This window comes from Dipteris shenzhenensis, chromosome 5 (assembly GCF_047967505.1).
Source record: "Dipteris shenzhenensis isolate YYH24624 ecotype China chromosome 5, Dip_SZ_1.0, whole genome shotgun sequence".
In the NCBI taxonomy this organism is placed as follows: Eukaryota; Viridiplantae; Streptophyta; class Polypodiopsida; order Gleicheniales; family Dipteridaceae; genus Dipteris; species Dipteris shenzhenensis.
In genome coordinates this window covers 13,273,874-13,295,691 of record NC_141600.1, presented here as the reverse complement: position 1 = coordinate 13,295,691, position 21,818 = coordinate 13,273,874, and the positions used below count along the sequence as shown (strand labels likewise).

The following is a 21,818-nucleotide window of genomic DNA, read 5'->3' as shown; positions in this document are numbered from 1 at the left end:
GAGGATGTGGTGAGCGGCGTGGACTTTGGGTGGGCCCCTCTCTTCTGGGCTGCGGTGCTGTCTACTGTCAAACCGCTCTGGTTGCTGCGTTTGTTGAAGTCCTCCAGATTGAGTTGCTTTTGTGTTTTCGCCTTGTCACCGTTCCCCTTCCCCATCTCCACGCGCATGCAAATTTGGACCGAAGGGTCTCCCGCCTAGTCTCCTGTCCTCATCCCCTTGTTCCCTTTATTATGGGGGAGGCAGCAGCGGGCAAAGAAGGGATTGCAGTAGGTCGGAGTTGGAGAAACCCCGCTCGTAGTTTCGACTTAAAAAAAAAAAACCGAGAGGGGGGGGCTGAGCAAGGGGTAGCAAGGGGTTAGCAAAGGGGTAGCGGGGGTAGCAGAGGGGGTACGGGGGGGGGGTAGCAGGGTAAGCGGAAGGGGTAGCAGAGGGGTAGCGAGGGGGTAACGGGGGAGAGAGAGGGGTAGGGAGGGGGTAGTGGGGGGGTAGCTAGGGGTACAGAGGGGTAGCGGGGGTGCAAGGGGTACGGAGGGGTAGCAGAGAGAGCAGGGTGTAGCGGGGGAGAGAGCAGGGGGTAGCGCAGGGGGTACGGAGGGGGTAGCGAGAGAGAGGAGAGGCTAGGCTGAGAGGAGGGAGGGTAGCGCAGGGGTAGAGCAGAGAGAGAGAGAGAGCGAGAGAGAGAGAGAGAGAGAGAGAGAGAGAGAGAGAGAGAGAGAGAGAGAGATGTATATGCGTACATATATGTGTGTGTGTGTACATATATGTATGTATATATATGCATATATATATGTATGTGTGCATATAAATAAATAAAACAAATAAGTGAATAACTCGTATATGCATGCATTCATGTACACGCATGCACACACACATACAAATATAAATATAATAAATAAATAAATAAATGTATTTATACTTAATACGTGTATTTAAAATATAAATATAAATAAAAGTAAAAATAAAAGTAAAAGTATAAGTGTGTGTATATGCGTGTGTATGTGTGTGTGCAGACACACATATGTATGTATGTATGTACACACACATATATACATACGTATGTATATGAATACATATACATATGTACGTATGTATTTTTAAGGAGTATGCTTGTTTGTTTTGTTGTTTTCCACCTCTATTTTAAAGACATGATGTTTTGTTGGTTTGATACTTATTTTGCCCATTTAAGTCATCCCGTTGGTGCTATGATGTTATTCTTTGAGTGACTTTGCTCACACGAGTACTAAAAATTTGGTTTATGTTTAGAACTGTTGATAGTTCTGATGGACTACTTGATTCTAAGTAATTCGAAGCATGCAAATTGTTTATGAGGACTTCTAGTGTTTTGCTTGGATTTTATAATATAAAGGGCCCATGTGTGCTTTCTAAATTTGCAATATTATAAACTTCAAATTTTTATTTACGTGTAAAAAGGCAATGGATTAATTTCTTTTTCTAAATCACAGATCCTCTCAAGAGAATTTTCTTCAACATGATGAAAAGATACAAAACTTTCATAGCAGAATTGACAAAGCCAAAGATTACTTTGGATCCCGATGATCCAAAAGCCGTTCTAGAATACAAAACGATCATGGATGGCGTCAGGAAAAAGTGAGTGGATCGCATTGCATGCTTGGTGGTTTTACCATCATACAATATAATTTTATGATTTATAGACTCATTATGGTAGAAACAATATGTAATGTTCTTGTAATTAATGGCTTGTATGTAATGTTAGGAAAGTTAAGAAGTTAGAAAGGATGTAGTCAATGTTCCTCAAGCGTTCCAAAGGGTCTATGCGACCAAAGAGACACAATTAGATGTCTTGATGCATATTGGTAAGTTTGTAAATCTACAACTGATGATCTGAGCATATGTTAACAAGGGCAGAGTTTGAGCCTTAGTGCTTTAGCCCTTTCACATATGAAGAGAGAGTGGGGGGAGGGAATTTTTCAATCTGTAGCATGTTTACCTCTACATCGTAGAAGTATACGAAGGGGAAGCCACCCCCCCCCTCCGCCCCCCCAAAAAAAACAAACACAGACATGACAAAATATATGACAAATATACATCATGATCAAAAGTCCCTGTTTGCAAGCAATCAAAAAAAGATTGCTGCAAAGAGTGCCCGAAGGAGTATAGGGGGAAAAAGGGATCACCAAAGACTCTATGATTTCTATCTTTCCAGAGAGTCCATAGTGCCCAATACTGAACCCATACAAAAAACAAATCAAAACCCTGTTGGCGTTGGTGAATCCCAAATAACCAGAAAGATTTTCCAAAAGCTGCATTGGGAAATCTGGTTTGTAAACGCTGGCGGAGCAATCCCAAAAAGTCACTAGTGTGAGAGCAATGCCAAAGAAGATGAGCCACGGACTCGTGGAGCCAAGCATCTGTGATAAACAGGAGGAGAAACATGTCTGTGTGACAAAAACTGTCCAGATGGAAGAACTCCTAGCAATATTCTCAAGAGAAAAACCTGCTGTCGAAGAGGAGTTTTAGATTTCAAAATCCCGCGCAATCTCCGTCACCACCATTTTGCGGGACGATTCATATGCCAAAGGTTGTTTGCCCGTTGCGAAACCCAAGGCAAGGGCTGAAGAACCTTATACAAAGAAGAAATTGTTATATGAGAGAGCTTCAAGGGACGACATGCTGACCCTGGCAAATGAAGTGTCTAGTCTTGAAGCTGATCCTGAATTTCCAAAGAGGTATTGGAATATAAGGTTGAAGCATATGAGTAATAAGATACCAAATAGGACGGTAATGCATGCCAAGACTGAATTTTGCAGCAGCCTGAGGAAAAGAAACAGGGATCCCATCATCATGAATCACATCTGTAACAGAATGGATCCCCTTAATACTCAGAAAATACGAACGTCGAGGCTCTTCGACGAGCAACCTTTATCCAAGAAAGCTTGCTGACGAGCTCTTGTCTCCCATTTGGCAAATTTTCTATGATCATTACTTTGCAAACAATGTCTAGCTTGGCATAAAGATGTGTTTTCTTCAAGAGACAAAGACCGAAAATGATTGAGTTCAGTCAAAGACAGACAAGTAGATTTTGCTCGAGCAACCGTATCTCTCAATGTTTTGAGATAATTTTTGCCATAATCCCGAATAACTGATTGCATACGAGCAACAAATGCATCCCAGGCATAATTGGTATCAATAAAACTCTGAGGTGAAAGAGGTTGACATGCATCATACACCATAGCCTTAAAAAGATCATGATCTAAATAACTATTGTTAACCATGAGGAGCCTTCTGTGTGGAAGCCGATCATCCGGCATGTCATGTAGAGAAATCGTCAAACATAAGAATGCACAAATGCATAATCAAGTGACAAGGTAGTAGTAAAAGTATCAGAGTGCTGAGGATCAACTCTGTACCACCTGTCCAGTCTAGCTTTATATGTAGATTGAGCATTGTGCTGGAAAGTAAACCCCGGCAGTAATGTGTCCTAAGATCAGCATAATTGAAATCAAACAACAATTTTGACCAGCTTTGCCTCTCAGAGGCCAACATATGGTATGGCCAGAAGTATTATCACCTGGCTGAGGAGCATTATTGAAGTCACCACAAAGAAAAGCATATTGCCTCCATGGATACCTCTGCATATCTTTCCAAATCTGTCCTTGATGACGGGAGGATTGAGGAGCATAGACAGATGCAAAGTCAAAGATATCACCCTGTACAATGCATTGCATAACCATCCATCTGCCTTGTGAATCATTGAAGGCCACAGAGGGCTGAAGATCATGCCTGATCAAAAAGACCACTCCCGAAAAGGAATGCTGTCCAGCATAGAAAATCTCATAACCATGAAAATGACCACGCTGTCCAGCATACACATGCTGATTATATTCCTGCAAAGCTACCACAAACCGTGTACATCACACAAACCGTGTACATTAAGTGTCAAACATAAGAGTTTTGACAGCATATTTACAGATTATGTACAGCAGAGGGAGAACTGAATTCAGGCCTGCATATCAACCTCAAGATCCGGATCCCGGCCCTGAGGTATGACAACTGGTTGAGAAGTGGACAGCAAACCAACAATATCTTCTTCGGGAAAGAGAGTCCGACTGGCTGTCACGGCTGCCCATGTAACACCCACTCCTGAATTTTCTTCAGGAGTACGACCAGTTGAGGATGCACCATTCCAAGTATGAGACTAGCTGCAACAGTTTTCCTGGGAGTCTGCCAAACCTCCTACAAAGTTTTGTCTTTCCCTTTGGGCTGAGAGGTGGAAGGCATAGAGGGAGAGGCATTCCCATTGGACACAGTAGCTATGTGACCAAACTTCTTACATTCAAAACATGCACTTGCAAACAAGCCTCACTTGAGCTTGTATGCCTTCAGGAATGGGTAGCGGTTGCAGAAGGCATGCGGGTAACCGGCTGTCCACTTTATTTTGTTGGCAGGGCAAACATTCATTGACAAACTTAACCACATCTCGCCACAAACCATCCCAAATAAAGCTCTCGACTTTTTCATATGTTTTTGTGATACCCGTATGCCCTGACATAGGGGATGAGTGCATTTCCTGTAATACCATCAACCTGTACTTGGAGTCTGGCACAAGATAAATTCTGTCCCTGCACCATAACAGTCCGTTGCGGAGCTGAAATCGAACATGTCCTTGGCTGGACGGACTCTGTAACTCCACAAAAATAGGAGGTGCATCAGAATTTTGCATGTATTCCTCCTGAATCCCAAGTATCCACTCCTGATGAAGCGTGGAAATGGCAGACAGTTTGCATGACCACATCCTGGACAAGGCATTAGCAACCACATTCTCTTTCCCCTTTCTATATTCAATGTCAAAATCATAGGACTGAACTGCAGCCAGCCATCTCTTCTGCTTCATGGATAAATTAGGCTGCGTTAAGAAGTACTTGAGTGTCCTGTGATCTGTTTTGACCTTAATCTTGCTACCGTACAGGTAGTGGTGCCATTTTGCAAAAGCATGCAAGATTGCCAGCATCTCTTGATCATAAACATGATAATTCATTTCTCTGGCATTAAACTTCCTGCTCTCAAAAGCAATCACACCATGCTCTTGTTTTAGGACAGCCCCTAAACCTTTGCCACTGGCATCCGTCTCAATAATGAAATACCGTGAGAAATCAGGGCACACCAATACAGGTGCATTGCTAAGGGCATCCTTGAGGTTATCAAAGCTGAGTTGTGCTGCTTCTGACCATTGGAAGGCATCCTTTTTCAGCAAATCAGTGAGAGGGGCAGCCCTTTTGGCGAAGTGCCTAATGAATCTCCTGTAAAAAGAAGCAAGATCCAAGAAACCTCTGAGCTGCGTGGTATTTTGTGGCTGCGGCCACTCCTTAATGCATTTCACCTTAGCTGGGTCTACCCTGATTCCGTGCCTGCTTACAACATGACCAAGATATTCAACCTCCTCTGTCATAAATGTGCACTTGCTGGCCTTGGCATAAAGCGGATGCATTCTCAAGATTTCTAGCACTTGTTGGACATGGTCAATGTGTTCCTCTGCATCCTTACTATAAATGAGAATGTCATCGAAAAATACCAGCACACATTTGAAAAGAAGGTGGTGTAAGATCTTGTTCATGAGTGCCTGGAAGGTGGCTGGTGCATTAGTCAAACCAAAAGGCATCACCTTGAACTCATATAATCCTCTTTCTGTACGAAAGGCAGTCTTATGCTCATCACCCTCTTTCATCTTGATCTGATGGTAACCTGACCTCAAATCAATCTTCGTGAAATACTGAGCACCCTTGAGTTCATCCAGCAGGTCATCAATCCTGGGAATAGGAAACCTATTCTTAATGGTGGTCTTATTCAATTCTCTGTAATCAATGCACATACGAAAAGAGCCATCCTTCTTTTTCACCAGGATTACTGGAGATGCAAATGGCGAGGTGCTATGAGCAATGAAGTTTTTCTCAAGCAAATCTCGCACCTGTGTTGCCACTTCTTCCCGTTCAACCTTAGAGAGTCGGTACGGGGCCTTGTTTATTGGTTTACTACCATGTTCCAGGACTATGGCATGATCAACATCTCTTTTTGGGGGCAACTGAGATGGCATATCAGCAAACACATCCCCAAATTCTAAGAGCAATTTCTGCATTTCACAATTATCCACATGGGGAATACCACCCTCTTGAGGTATAGAGACATTCAATGCATAAATGGCACTTTCGTTCTTGAGCTCCCTAGCTAGCTGCCTTGCTGAAATGACCTGCAATTTCTGATTCACAATGCCCTGCAATGTAACAGTTCTACCTTTGTGGCAAAACTCAAGAGATAAAGCATTCAAATCTATACTGATTTTCCCCAGGGATTTCAGCCAATCAGAACCCAGAACAGCATCTATGGGTCCCATATCCAATGCCAAAAGATCACCTGCAAACTCATAATGATCAGAAAACTTGATCCTGGCAACAATGTTTGCTGATCATGTGCTGTCCATTCGCGATCTCCACTTTCAGACCATGGTCTATCTCTGTAGCAACTAATCCCAATCTTTGCAATGTTCTACAATTAATGAAACTGTGAGTGCTACCACTGTCTACCAATACATGGACAGATCTGCCATTAATCATTCCCTTCAACCTGATTGTGTCAGCACTTTTGGCACCCATCAAGGCATGTAGTGAGATGGTATACAGTGTAGACTGGGCATCCCAATAAATCTGTTCATCATCCACAGGAACATTACCATTAGCATCACCTCTGACAGGAAAAGGCATTGTAGGTTGATGCTCCAACACAGAGAGTGTTGGCTTACGGCCTTTCCTGCTACATGTAGGCTGAATATCAATCTCATGCATCACACGAGTGGTTTGCTCAATAGCCCCACCCGGATCAAAAGGAAAAACAGTCCCCTTTGTGGCATCTGTGTCAGGAGACTCATCTACATCATGAACTCCTGTCAATTCCTCATGAGAGACATCATGGGGGTCTGCTACATCAGCCACTTCATCATCATCAGATAATTCAATTATCATGCTGAGTTTGGCTGAGCTGACATTCTTCATTTTGCACACATCTCGGTGCTCAGGTGTCCATTTCTCTCCACACCTAAAGCATAAATTTGCCTTCTTCCTACTGTCCATTATGGCTCTAGAATGTTGTTCAACTTCTGATTTGCCAAAACCAGCGCTGGGTTTGACACCTGTCTTTGCATCCATGGGCCTGTATGGCTTTGCATATGGCATCTTACTTCCAGAAACCGTTGGATATCGTGGGAAGGAAGCAGCTGCTGGTTTCTTATCAATCCAATCAGCAGAATTTGTCTTCCTGTCAGCATCATAAGCAGTACCATAGAAGCTATGTGACACATGCTTGTACTTGCCAGCATATTTTGGCTCAAACACCTCAGCAAGCTGGGCTGCTCGCTCAATGGTTAGAGGATTGTGAGCTCTCACATCAGCAGCTAGAGAGGGATCTAAGCCTTGTATAAAACGCAGCAACTTCCCTTTCTCAGAAATATCCTGTACAAACAAAGAAAGTCTCCAAAAACGCTGCAAGTACTCCTGGACCATACCTGTTTGTGACAGTGCATAGAATTCAGCAAGGTACTGTTCAAGGATCAGGGCCGAGACGAAGGTCGTGACCATAAGCTCCTTGAACTGTTTCCAGGTGGTAGGCTTCTGAGGTGACTCTCGCATGTAACGCCACCATGTATGTGCATAATCCTGTAAATGCATGCCAGCAAAAATGATCCTCTCCTCATCATTCTTAGGGTAGAAGCGGAAATAATCTTCAAGCTTCGTGAGCCACTCCTCCAACTCATTGGGAGTGCGAGTGCGTTATTCCTATAGTGACTACCAGCATACTCATGCTTGAAGCTCACATACTGTGAAAAGGGCATCTCATTACGAACATCCTCAGGCAAAGCCCTATATGAACGTAAGGCATCTGAAAGCATATCATCCATGTTTGCATGCTGCCCACTTCCAGCATCATGCTGGTTAGGAGAACCACTCCCCTGATGCATAAAGTGCGTCTGACTGAAAGCATTACCTCCCTGATACGCAGGCTGAGTCTGACTGAATGTATTAACAGGAGGTGTCATCAAAGCATGCAATCCCTGCTGAGTCTGCCTGCCATAAACATCTCGGTGGGTGGATGGCATAGAAAAAGGTTGAGAAGAGGACTGGCCCCTCTCCCAACTACCCTGAAACCCAACACCCAATCCAGGCATGCTCGCCGTTGGCAAAAATGTGCCAATGGGCCGGCCCAAAATGGACGGCTCAGCCAATGAAATATGCGAGCCAAATGGAGGCCTGGAATCAATAAGAGAAGTGCTTGGCGGCACGGGCAAGGCATCACCAAAATCAACATAATCCCCATGCTGGGGTGCATGCATAGAACCAACATCATAAGTGCGACGGCCATCAGCCATAAATCCCCTGTGTGGGTCAGGAAAATCACCCTGGCTATCCGACTGATCCCCGTGCTGGGGTGCGGGCTGCTTACCCTTATCGTGCATACTGATGGCGGTAGTGATCTGTTGCCCAAGGTTCTTACCCATCTGGGTGATAGCTGTATCGTGCATAGCCATAGCAGTGGTGAGCTGCTGCCCCAACTGCTGACCCATCTGCTGAAAAGCCCCCTGAAGCATCGAGGCCAATGCATCTAGAAACTGTGTGTCGGTAGGCATAGCAGAAACTGGCTGTGAAGGAGATGCACCCTCTGGGACCGGCATCTGCTCCTGCTGAGCAACATCGTCACCGTGCTGAGATGACTCATCCGACCGGGGTGCACGTTTGGGTGCCATGAGTGACATGAGGAAAATGTGCCAAGTGTCGAAGGCTCGATGTAGAGGCTCGAGAGGTGTCAGTAAAGAGGCTCAAATGCAGTCGTTGAAGAGGTTCGAAGAAAGCTCGGTGAAGAGGCTGGAAACGGGGCTCAAAATGAGCCACGAAGGTGGCTTAGAAAGGCCCAGAATAGGGCTGTAGGAGTACCCTAAAAGAGGTTTTTTTTTTTTTTTTTTGGAGCTTAGGACAATTAAGACACCTAGGGTAGTCTCAGCTAAACCAAACTGACTAAACCCAACCTTATCCAATCACTAACCTAACTAGACCTAAACTAACCTAACCAACCAAACCCAAGTAGCTAACCAACCCCCCCTAAACCCTAGCTAACGGACGGCGATGCCATGAGCGACGATGCCACGGACGGTGTGGAGAGAAAGGGCGACGCTCACGGACGGCGATGCCACGAGCAAGATGCCACGGACGGTGTGGAGAGAAAGGGCGACGCTCACGGACGGCGACTTGTAGCTTGGGCTGCTTCATTACGGGACGCCTGCAAAGGAAAAGGGGCAACGAAAAGCTGAGCAGTGCATGAGCGTCGTGGACGCTTCTCGGCTCCCAGACTGGTCGTGGGCTTGTGGAATATGCGAGGATAGGCTTAGATAGGCACGTAGCAACGGGTATCGGTGGCCTTCGTCAGCCGACGAGCTGGTGGTACCTTGCTGCGTCTGGCAGCCTACGAGCTGATTGTACCTTGCTGCATCTGTAGACGTCTCAACGTACTGATTGCTTTAAGGCAGGGTTGGGGAAGCCAACGGAAGCAAGGTGCCAGGGAGCGGTGCTCTGATACCAATGTAGTGAAGGGGGAAGGGGCAGATTTGGAGATGGGGAGAGAATAGCAGAAGGGAGGGAGAAGAAGGGGAAGGAGAGAGGAAGAGAGAGAAGAATGAGGGAATAGAGAGAGGGAGAGAGAGAGAGTGTGAGCGTAGGCAGCAGGTAGCAGGAGGGATAGTAGATAGGATTAGATGTCACATCAAAAAGTCCCTTACAATCCTTTTGGGTTGACTTGTATAGTCCCCCACAGTTCCCACATTTCCCCTACTATTCTCCCATCTATTTCCCCCTTAAAATCCTTCTTTTTCCCACCTTCATTACAGCTCGCCATAAAAAGACTTGTTGGCGTTGGAGTGCCAAATGTGTTTCAATCTTTTTCTCCACCATTTGACTGGACGATGCAAACCCCAAATCTGATTAGCCCTATTTGATGCCCAAGGTGGAGATAGCATAACTTTATATAAAGGTGACAGTGTAATATGAGCCCAACTTCAAAGGACGAATGGATGAGTGTGCTGGAAGAAGAGTCCAATCTTGCAGCCTGTCTTGAAGTTCTAAAGGCAATACTGGCTGAAAAGGTTGAAGCATTTGAGTAATGGCTTGCCATACAGGACGATAATGCATTCCTAGACCATATTTTTCAGCAGCCAAAGGAAATGATAGAAGAGTGCCATCATCATGAATGGCATTTGCCACAGAGGACATCCCTTTTGAATTAAGAAAATATGAGCGTTTAGGCTCTCTCGCAAAGCCAAAGATGGAGAAAAAACCCGTGACCAGTGGATGCTCTTAGCTCTCAAAGAGTTACTTTGCAAAGAGTCACGGCCATGCCAAGCCAAATGTGAAAGAATATGTTTCCAATCCAAAAACGTTTGAGAAACGAGAGGGCAACCTTTGACCTTGCCTTCATATTGCCCAACAGAAAATTCCACTGAGTAGGTTTCCAATAGCCAAAAGTAGGAGTAGTAATTTGAAGAAGCAAGAAGTGCACCTTAGCTGCCCAAGGGTGATCACCATGTAGGAACTGTAGCATCATTTTTCCCTTATGAGTTAGAATGTGCAAATGAATATTGAGAATGTTCAACCCCCCATGCAATTTTGGCGAATATAATTGCTGTATTGGAAGCAAGTGCAAGCTTTTCCTGCCATGCTTTGAACGCCAAAAAATTTCCATGATGGTGGACATAAAGGATGTAAGATCACCTTTGGTAAAAAAGATCACTGGTAGTAAAATTGAATGTAGGCTACCAAAATAGATTGAACAATTTTGAGCCGGACATGCAAAGGCCAAGTAGCTAACCTCCAATATTCCAGCTTTTTCTTTAATTTGGCAAGAACCCAATCAATCTGTTGACGACGAGTAATCCAACCCAGAGGATAACCAAGATGGCGTACTAGTTGAGTTGGCGGGAGAAATTTCCTTGGCCATACCAGACTATGCCAATCTTTAGTATGCAAACGCAACAAGCGAGATTTTTGAAAATTGACATGAAGGCCCCATACAGTGCATAAGCGAAGCAAGGTCCCTTTTAGTATTCCATGGTATCAAAAAGGAATCATCTGCATAAGCTTGAGCAACCAGAGGGCGACTTCCAAGAATGTCTAAGCCATGTAACATGCCATTCATCACCAAATGATCAATATAATGAAGCATAGGATGTGTGGCTATAGCATAAAGAACAGCACTAAGAGGATAGCCATGGCGAACTGAACAACGGAGTGTCCAAAGTTCATAAATATCCCCCGACAAGATGCATGTAGCTTTGTTGTCATTGTAAAGCCAAAAAATGATATGCTGACGAAACCCTAAAGATCGCATTGTGTGAGCTATAAAATCCCATTGGATAGTGTCAAAAGCCTTTGCAATATCCACTTGCAACAAGAGAACATCCTACTCTGTATATTTGGCATACTCAATCCCAACATAAGCATTTGCAATATTGTCATTGATATGCCTATGAGGAATAAAACCATCTTGCGCTGGATGAAGGCCATCATGTAAATATTCTTTGATACGATAAACCACCATTTTGGTGTCGATCTTATAAATGACAGGCATCAGAGTGATAGGCCTCCAACCAGCCAAAGATTCACAGATTGGCTTCTTAGGCAGAAGCTTTACAAGCCCTTTCTTCCAAGACTTTGGCATGTATTGATTTTGCTAAGCACTATTTATTATTTGCAGCAAAGGAGACTTGAGGAGATCCCAATATGCTAGGTAGAGAATTCAACAGTGAGACCATCCCAGCCAAGAGATTTCCTTCTACCATTGGTTGTGAGGAAAGGGCATGAGAAAGTAGAAAACCGTGAGAAGGATTACTTTGAATGGATTCAGAACACAGGCAAGGAGATCCTTCTGAAAAACAGAAGAAGGAAAAGCCAAAGCAGAACACTTCGGCATCTTGTCTTGGAGAACAAAGGACTGAGAGATACCATGACGTTTGCGATTATAGCAACGAATCTCTGGGTCAACATCCAACAAAGGAGAAGTGGAGAAAGAAAAGGGCGCTGAAACAGGTTGAGCAGAACAGGGCGAATCATAGACGTTACGGGGGCGTAAATTGCACGGACGCTTGTACCGTAGATTGAACGGGGCGGCATAGATTGTACAGGCGCAAACTGTACATGCAGCATAAACTGTACGGGCATAGGCGGAAATCAGACAGAGATTGTACAGGCTGAGTAGGTGAAAGGGGCAGAACGGCGCCAGGGAGAGAGACATTGGGCTCCATCGCTCCCTCCACACCACACACACACACACACACACGCACACACACATATCAAATAGCAGTCTGCCACCATAAGGGACGCTAGAAAGGTTAGTCCAAGCACCCTTGGGGAAGTATGCCCAAACTCTATTGGAGAAGCCCATCTATAATTGGAGAGTTGGCCGTGTAGTTCTTGGGTTATTGGTTCAAAGTTGGTATGCAAAGGATGGCTATGGTTCTTTGTTCCTCTTGCAACAACAAGCCCATTTCCTCAAACTGAAGAGGCTGAGCATTCTGTCTCAAGGACAGATTGAGAGAAGTTTGAAACTCAAGTAGGACTCCGGCAATGACTTCAATGTCCTTGAGATCAAGCCTTTTTCAGAGAGAATCTCATCACTATTCATGCGCTGCTCTCTCAGATCGTGGACCTTAGTCAGATGCTCTGACATACTGTCACCCTTTTGCATATTCAGATTCTCAAATTCCTTCTTGAGAAATGAAACCCTTGTCTCATTCTTTGCTTGACACATGGTATGTAAGACATGTCATGCACGCAAAGAGGTCCTGCAAGACCTAACGTGTGGATGACAAACCTTTTGATCGACAAAGAGATCAGCGTAAGAGCTGGGGTACTTGACTAACTGTAGCGACTGCAATTTTTCCTTATTTAACGTTTTTCCCCTAACCACAATTCGTGGTTGAGTTTAGGCGTGGGCTCTAATTTTTAGTTTGGGTTGCCCTAGAGTTTGGTCATTTGATAACCCTTGTACTCATTCACTCTTGTTCTAGGGTTTTTAAAGGCTCTAATTTTAGGTTGGGTTTGCCCTAGGGTTTGGTCATGCTGACAACTCTTGTACTCATTCATTCTTTCATTCTTACAATTTCAATTCATGGACTCTCGGTCTTTGCTCTCTCTATGTTGTGTACTCGGCTCCCATCTCCATCATTTGGTATCATAGTAGGTTGCTCTAGCCTCCATAGTCTCTGTCCATTCCTCCCACTGAAGCATTTTTGTTGTGCAAGACGTTGGCTGTTCAAACTGTTTCCAGCCAGCTGTCACTTCAGAAAAGCCAGCTGTCACCTCTTCTGAACTGGCCACCACCTTCTGCATGTTCCTGGAGTTGCTTTGAACCTGGCTGTTGCTGTTCAAGACCTGTGAAGCTGATTTTCAGAGGCTTTTGCAGCGATTTCGACCTGTTTCTAGAGTTTCTCCAGCTGCTACAGCGTTTTCAGACTCGTTTTTATGAAATTTCCAGCTGCTACAGGGTTTTGAGACCTAGTTTTAGGTTTTGCCATCAACTGCCTGTCCTACAGGCATGGTCGCACTCCTAGAAGTGCTACTGTATTGTGTGACGTGTTTTTGGGCCTGTTAGTGTGAAGTACGACCTCTTGTACCTGGGTGCACCTTGTTTTGGTGGTTTTTGACTGGTTTTCAAGCTGGTTCTGTAACTGGTCTACTGATTTTTTTGGAGGTTTTGGAGCTGCTGCCTTCGATTTCTGTCAAATCGCCTCTATTTTTGAATATTTGCTTCAGTTTGGAGATCAAAATCAGGACTGTTCACTTTTCCAGCTTGGACAACTTGACCAGTTCAGTTTTGCCTCGTCTGGTTCCTCTTGTGCTTGTAGATTTCTGTATTTCCATGTTCCAGCCCTGACATAGGTTGTAGAAACACTATTTCTGCCTGGGCTGTCAAGATTTCTCAAAGTGCATTTGTGTATTTGGCATTCTCAGTCATTTTTGGGACTTTTTTCGAGGTGTGTTGCTGTACATCTGTCTGAGGTTTATTGCTGGTACAGTTATAATTAACAGAGGTTTTGTGTATTGTGTAGCCAAGCATTGACTGGGTTAGTTTGATTTTGTTAGTGCAATACCATTCACAGTACGTTTCTTTTTTATGGCAGTTTACTTGTGTAGATGTCTCAGAATAAAATCAGAATTTGGGAGATGTGTTGGAGGTTTTGGCCCATAGGCGTAAATTGGATGGCACCAATTATTCCTTGTGGAGTTTTATGGCAAAGAGTCTTTGGGACTTGGTCACAGGTGATGAGGTAGATGCAATATTGCTCCTGCTACACCTAACTAAGGAGGTAGTCCATGTGGTAGGCAACAAGTTTCAGAACAACCAACTGCACCTGTTGCACCTACTTAGGATCAGAGGAGATTGGATGCTAGAGATGCTTCTTATTGCCTTGTCCGTTAAGGGGTTCATTATACCTCATATCCATTTCTCTAGGACTTCTGTTAGAATTATTGACATATTCTAGGCAGTGACCAATTTAATCCATAAGTGAGTTAGGGGCGCTTTTCCCTCACTAGAGGTTTTCCCCCCTAACCACAGCTAGTGGGTTAGTGTGGTTTTGTCACATACAAAACCACCTCCACTCTTGTATCTATCTTATCTATTGCACACTCTACTTTTTTCTCTTCAGCTCTTCTGCTTCCTGCTTGTCTGCTCCTTTCTCACATTTGGTATCAGAGCAGCACCTCTCGGACCTGCCTCTGCTTCTGCTTATCCCTTGTTGCTTTCTGTCCGTACACCCTGTGCAAGCTTTCCGTCCAACATGTTTTGCCCGTACAACGTGCTCGCCATTCGTCCGTAGTACAGCCCACGCTTGTCATTTCGTATTGCGTCGTTCCATACACGTCTGCTGCCTATCCGTACATCGTACAGATTTTCGTGCAGGTCTACGGGCGACGCATCAGACAGCAGTTCGGTATAGGTATCCGTACAATTGTTTTGTCGTACTTGCGTCCATACAAGTACTGCGTCCGTATTGCACCTACGCACGTACAGCTCCATGCTGCTTCGATCGTTTTGCAGGTGCTTTTATTTGTAGGTGTTTCTTTTTGCAGAGAAATTGGGGCTTCTGAGTCCTTTGCAGGCACATTGCAATTTTGGAGTGCTTTTGTGCATTCTTGGACAGACATTGCAACCAGATTGCAGATTTGTCCAAAAATTGGGGCTTTTGGTCTTGCATTCCAATTTTGCAGACAAATTTGGGGCTTTTGCAGGCAAAGTGCAATTTTGGCAACATTTGGGGCTTTTAGTCAATTTGCCCTCTTTCAGTTGCAATTTCTTGCAAAAATTTGGGGCTTTTGTATTTTGGATGCAATTTGGCAGTGGACAGACAATTTGGGAGGGTTGCAAGCAATTTTGGACTCAGATTGAGTCACATTGCAGACAGATTTTGCAGATTTTGGGCATTTGCAGAGCATTCTGGTGCATTTTAAGCCTTTGATAGGCTGTGGCAGCAAGCTGTCATTTTGGGCAGATTTTTTTGCAGACTTCGGTTGTGCATCTTTGATCCCAGGAAGGGATTTCACTTGTCAGATTTGTTGCTTTTTTTGTTTTATCTAGACAGATATGGCTCAAAACAATCCCAATGAGGTTTTTGGTGTCCTCACATAGGAGGATAAGTTGGATGGTACCAACTACTCCCTATGGAGTTTTATGGTTTGCAATATCCTAGTTGGCAAACACTTATGGGACTATGCCAAATGGGGATGAGCCACGTCTAGAGAATGTGGTTTCCTCAACAAGGTGGAGGAAGGGGTAGAGGACAAGGTGCAGGACAAGTGGTAGGTGCAGCAGCTGTAGGCCATCTTCTGGTGGTTCTAGTGATGCCCTATATGCCATGGTACGTGCCTTGTAGGCATAAGTGTAGGCACTTATAGTGTTAGTGCCTTCTAGGCCACATAGGACACTTAGTCCTATGTGACACCTAGGACACTTAGTCCTAGGTCTAGGTACAAGTACTTTGTACTTGTGTTTCTTCATCTTATCTAAGATTTGACGTGACTACTCTGAATCGACTCGTCTTGTTCTTGCACTCTCTCTCTCTCTCTTCGTTTCGTACCTTCAGTGGTATCAGAGCAGGTATTGCTCTAGTCTTCCAGCTCTCCTCAGCCCCCGAGTCCTCCATTGTTCATTGGGAGTTTTCTGCCCTGCTGGTTGACACATTCCCAGCTTGTTCGAGGCTCTTCAGCTGTTGTCCAAGATTTAGGCGTCCAGCTTCCACAACCTCTTACAAAGGTGTATTCCCTTCTGTGCCTACATGATCTGCGCTGTACAGTCCGTACGTGAGCAGAAGTGCATCGTTGTACCTGCATCGCCGTACGCGTATCGTACACTGCGCGCATACTTCATCTGTACATCGCGCTCTTCTGTACGTGTATCGCACACTGCGCGCGTACTTCATCCGTACATCGAGTTATTCCGTACGTGCACCGTACACTGCGTCGTACTCCATCCGTACATCGCGCTATTCCGTACACCGTACCGTACGTAGGTCGTACCTACAGTGATATCACCGTACAAATCAGCCATACAGCCACCGTACACCGTACGGCCATCGTACTTATGTACAGCCACCGGCTGAAATTTGGGGCTTTTGCTGATCTACAGGACATTGGAAAATTTGGGGTTTTCAGTTCTTTACACCTCCTTTGATTGCAATTTCTTGCAAGAATATTGGAGTTTTGGGATTTGCTCTGCAATTTCTTGTTTAGATTGCAGTACATTGGGTCAGATTGCAGTACATTGGGTCAGATTGCAGGACATTAAGTTACATTTGCAGGACATTGAGTCAGATTTGCATACATTGGGTCACATTTGCAAAAATTTCAGCAAAATTTGGGGCTTTTCTACATTTGCCCTCTTTTTGGCCTATTTGCCCTCAATAAATTTGGGGCTTTTGCTAAATTTGCTGTTTTTGCAGTGAACATTGCCTGTCACAGTCACATTCGGGTCAGATCTGCCTTTGATTTGGGTCAGAAATTTGCAGATGTTTGCTGTCATTTTTGGGACAGACAGCTTTTTGCAGTGATAGCCTTGAGGCTTTTGGGTTTTCAGGTCTTTTACAGGGTATCACAATTGCTATGGCTGGGAACAATCAATATTTATTTGGAGTTCTTCGTGAAGATGATAAGTTGGATGGCACCAACTATCCGATGTGGTCTTATCTCATGAAACATATTCTTGTTGCAAAGCATTTGTGGAATAGAGTTTCTGGGGCTGATCTGAGGCCAGCCAATGCTTCAGTGGTTGTTTCTACTGCTGGTTCTTCTGCAGGGGGTACTCCTCTTGATGCCTCTTCCTCTAGCACTCCTGCTGCTGCTCTTCCAACTCAAGAACAGTCAAGATGGGATGCAAGAGATGCAAATGCACATTCATGCATTGCTTTATCATGCAAGAGAATCATTATTCCACACATCCGGTCTTGCAAGACAGCAAAGGATGCTTCGGATAAATTGGCTTCTCTCTATCAGATACGCAATGAAGCTCGTGTTGCATCTTTGAGAAGGCAATTATAGGAAGTGAATATGAATGAAGGTGAGTCAATGGATGCATATTTGACAAAGGTCAAGGACCTCATGGAACAGCTTGTCAACATTGATGAGGTGGAGCCAAATTCACAGCTTGTCAGTACCACATTGAATGGACTGCTAGATACATATCAAGGGTTTGCTACAACCCTTCGATTAGTGGCCATGGGTAATCCAGACCACTATTCTTTTGACCAGCTAGTTACTTTGCTTTTGCAGGAAGAGCAAAGTAGAGCTAACAGACAAGCCATTATTCCTGATCATGCATTTGCTTCATAGCAGACAAGAAGAGGCAAGGCTTCCAAGCCTATGGGCAAGCCAAAATCTGCGCACAGCAGCTGCAATTCCTCTACGCATAGCAGCTGGAATTCCTCCCATGCATCTAAAAATACAGCAGATAAGGGAAAGAAAAAAAGATGCAACTATTGTCGCAAGCCTGGACATGACATTTCAGAATGCAGGAAGCGCATTGCTTCGGAGAAAAAGAAAGCAGGATTGACAGTTAATGCCTCACATGCCATTGAATCCCATGAGCCAGCAGATGCTTCACATGCACATGCTCTTCAGGATGATTGGGCATGGGCTGTCCATTGCTCATTTGATCCCTTCAAAGCTGATCCACTCTTTATTGCTAATGATGCTCAGTCCTGGTACTTTGATAGTGGTGCTTCCAAGCATGTCACATCTTGCAAACAGTTGTTTCATTCTCTAGCTGATGCACCTCAAGGGGGGACTGTTACATGTGCTAATAATGCTTCATATGCTGTAAAAGGAGTTGGAGATGTGCAGCTCACATCCACTTCCAGCCATCCTGTCACTCTAACAAATGTTCTTTTTGTGCCTGGCATTGAAGTCAACTTGATTTCAATTTCAGCAATTGCTACTTCAGGTTTCAGAGTAATTTTTGATGGCTACATATGCCTAGTATATGATCTTCGTGATGACAATGCCATAGTTCTCACTGGCACTTTGCAGAAAGGGCTCTATCACCTTGATTATCATTCAGCTGCACTTTCTATTGAAGCATTGGCTATTTCAGATTCACAGCTTGCTGAAACTCATCTTTGGCATGAGAGAATGGGCCATCTCAATTATAGAGCTCTTGCAAAGCTACATTCACAGCAGATGGCAAATGATGTACCTCAGACTCACACAGTTTCCAAACATGTGTGTGAGGGTTGTCTTTTGGGTAAGATGCATCGATTTCCTTTTCAAAAGAATTGTCCAAAACTCTCAGAAAGGAAATTGCAGCTAGTACACAGTGATGTCTGTGGCCCAATGAGGACAAATGCCATTGGAGGATACAAGTATTTCATGACTCTCATTGATGATTTCACAAGGTATTGCTGGGTATATCCTTTAAAGGCCAAATCTGAAGTTTTCTTATGCTTTCAGAGATGGCTGAATATGGTTGAAAATGAATCAGGATGCAAGCTTGTCACCCTCAACACAGATAGGGGGGGTGAGTATATGTCAAAGGAGTTTGATCCATTTCTATCCTCACGGGGCATTATTCACTCATGCACTACTCTTTACACTCCTCAGCAGAATCCTGTTTCTGAAAGGAAAAACAGGTCCACAATGGAGATGGCCAGATGCATGCTTAAGGCCAAGTCTTTGCCCAATAAATTTTGGCTTGATGCAGTAATGTGTGCCAACTATGTGCTGAATAGATCACCTACACGGGCATTAAAGACTATCACACCTTATGAAGCATGGAAAGGCAGGAAGCCTTCACTTTCACACATGAAAGTTTTTGGGTCTCTTGCATATATTCATGTACCATCTCAGCGGAGACATAAGCTTGATGACAAGGCAATCAAATGCATATTCATTGGTTACATTCAGGAGAGCAGAGGGTATCGGTTATATCAACCAAATACTGGGAAGATTATTGTCAGTAGAGATGTGATCTTTGCTGAACATTCAGCTTCTCCTCTTGTGGACTGCAAAGCAAAGCCAGATATTGACATGTTTGATGCGTTTGAATCTTGGTTACCTCTGCCATCATCAGAAGAGGATTTTGAGCAGCATCCACTAAGCAATAATCAGCCACAGCCTCATGCTGATTTGCAGGTTACTCTTCCGGCACAAAATGATCCCATTACTCATGATGCAGTCATTGAAGAAAGAGCTGTCAATAGACAGCAAAGGCAAGTTCCCAGATGGCTTCTGGATACATTGAGGGACAGCAAACAAGATCAGCCTTTTGCTGCCCGGACAAGATCAGGGAATAGACAGCATGGTCACTTTCTTGAGTTTGCACTCCTTGCTACAGCTTGCAATGAAGAGCCTTTGTGCCATAAAGATGCTTTTGACAGCAAAGAGTGGATGGATGCAATGAAAGGTGAGTTACAATCTATTGCCAAAAATGACACATGGGAATTAGTAGATCTCCCACCTGGCAAGCATGCCATTGGAACGCGGTGGGTCTACAAATTAAAAAGGAAATCTGATGGCAGCATAGATCGATAGAAAGCCCGTCTTGTTGCAAAAGGGTATGCCCAACAACAAGGCATTGACTTTTAGGAGACATTTGCTCCCACATTCAGGATTACTACCATTCGATGTGTCATTGCCATTGCAGCCCATCATCATTGGCAAGTGCACCAACTTGAGATCAAGACCGCTTTTCTTCATGGGGATCTGCAGGAAGAAGTCTATGTCACACAACCTCCTGGCTTTGAGGTTGTTAATTCTGAAAATAAGGTATGCCGGCTTAGAAAAGCCCTTTATGGTTTGAAGCAGGCACCCAGGGCATGGCATGCCAAAATTCATGCACACTTACTATCCCTTAATTTTCAGAATAGTCCCACAGAACCCACTCTTTATGTCCGTGGGAGTGGACCTGATTTTTTAGTGCTGATTTTATATGTGGATGATATGCTTCTCACGGGCCCAGATACTCAGCAAATTGCAGCTTTCAAGGCTGATTTGCAGCAGATTTTTGAAATGTCAGACATGGGACGGCTCCATTATTATTTGGGCATTCATTTTGCTCATGTTGAGGGGGGTATCATGATGTCTCAGTCCAAGTATATTGGACAGCTCCTTGATCGTTTTCAGTTTGAGGATTGCAAGCCAATCTCTACTCCAGTGGACCCTGGCTTCAAATTCTCAGCTCATGATAGGAGCCCACCATGTGATATCACTCTTTATCAGCAGGCTGTTGGATGCCTTATTTATTTATGTCACACCAGACCTGACTTATAGTATGCAGTATCTCAGCTCAACAGATTCATGCACATGCCCAGTTCACAGCATTGGCAGGCAGTGAAGAGAGTCTTCAGATATCTCAGAGGCACTCAGGATTTAGCCCTCTTCTATGGTGATCAGGGTTCACTTACTATGCATGCTTACACGGATAGTGACTGGGCAGGATGTTCCGACACCAGAGTGTCACATACTGGCAATTGTTTTTTGCTTGGTAATTCATGTATTTCTTGGCTCAGCAAGAAGCAACCGACAGTTGCCACGTCTAGTTGTGAGGCTGAGTACAGGGCAGCTTTCACCGCTACAGTAGAGTGTGTTTGGCTTCGACAGTTACTTACAGATCTTGGTATTTGCCAGACATCCTCCAGTATTGTCTACACTGACAGCCAGAGTGCTTTGGCCATTGCGCGTAACCCAGTGTTTCATGCGCGTACCAAGCATATTGAAGTTCACTATCATTATGTTCGGGAGCGGTTGTCAGCAGGAGACATAGAGTTGTCCTATCTTCCCATAGAGGACAACATCGCAGATATGTTTACAAAGGTACTTCCTCGTCCCAAGTTCGAAGTCTTCCGACAAGCTTTACACTTGGTTCCCTTTGTTACATGATCTGACATTCCGTGTACATTCATAGGTGGCTATATCCTTTTGGATGAACATGTGCCACCATGACCAGAAACTACCAGGTATTCTGAGACGTTTCCAGAGTACTTCAGCCCATCCCATGGAGGGGGGTTTGTAGGCCATCTTCTGGTGGTTCTAGTGATGCCCTATATGCCATGGTACGTGCCTTGTAGGCATAAGTGTAGGCACTTGTAGTGTTAGTGCCTTCTAGGCCACATAGGACACTTAGTCCTATGTGACACCTAGGACACTTAGTCCTAGGTCTAGGTACAAGTACTTTGTACTTGTGTTTCTTCATCTTATCTAAGATTTGACGTGACTACTCTGAATCGATTCGTCTTGTACGTGCACTCTCTCTCTCTCTTCGTT

The 21,818-nt window shown here is 44.4% G+C and overlaps 1 protein-coding gene across 1 annotated transcript in view; it reads left to right on the top strand.

The window, feature by feature from the left end:
* The window catches only part of MGP1 (MALE GAMETOPHYTE DEFECTIVE 1), a 75,683-nt gene that overhangs the window by 31,197 nt on the left and 22,668 nt on the right, over positions 1 to 21,818 (top strand). The window contains exon 4 of the mRNA XM_087375279.1: positions 1,464 to 1,608. Within this exon, the coding sequence (XP_087231405.1) occupies positions 1,464 to 1,608 (145 nt within the window). The remainder of the gene's footprint in view (positions 1 to 1,463; positions 1,609 to 21,818) is intronic.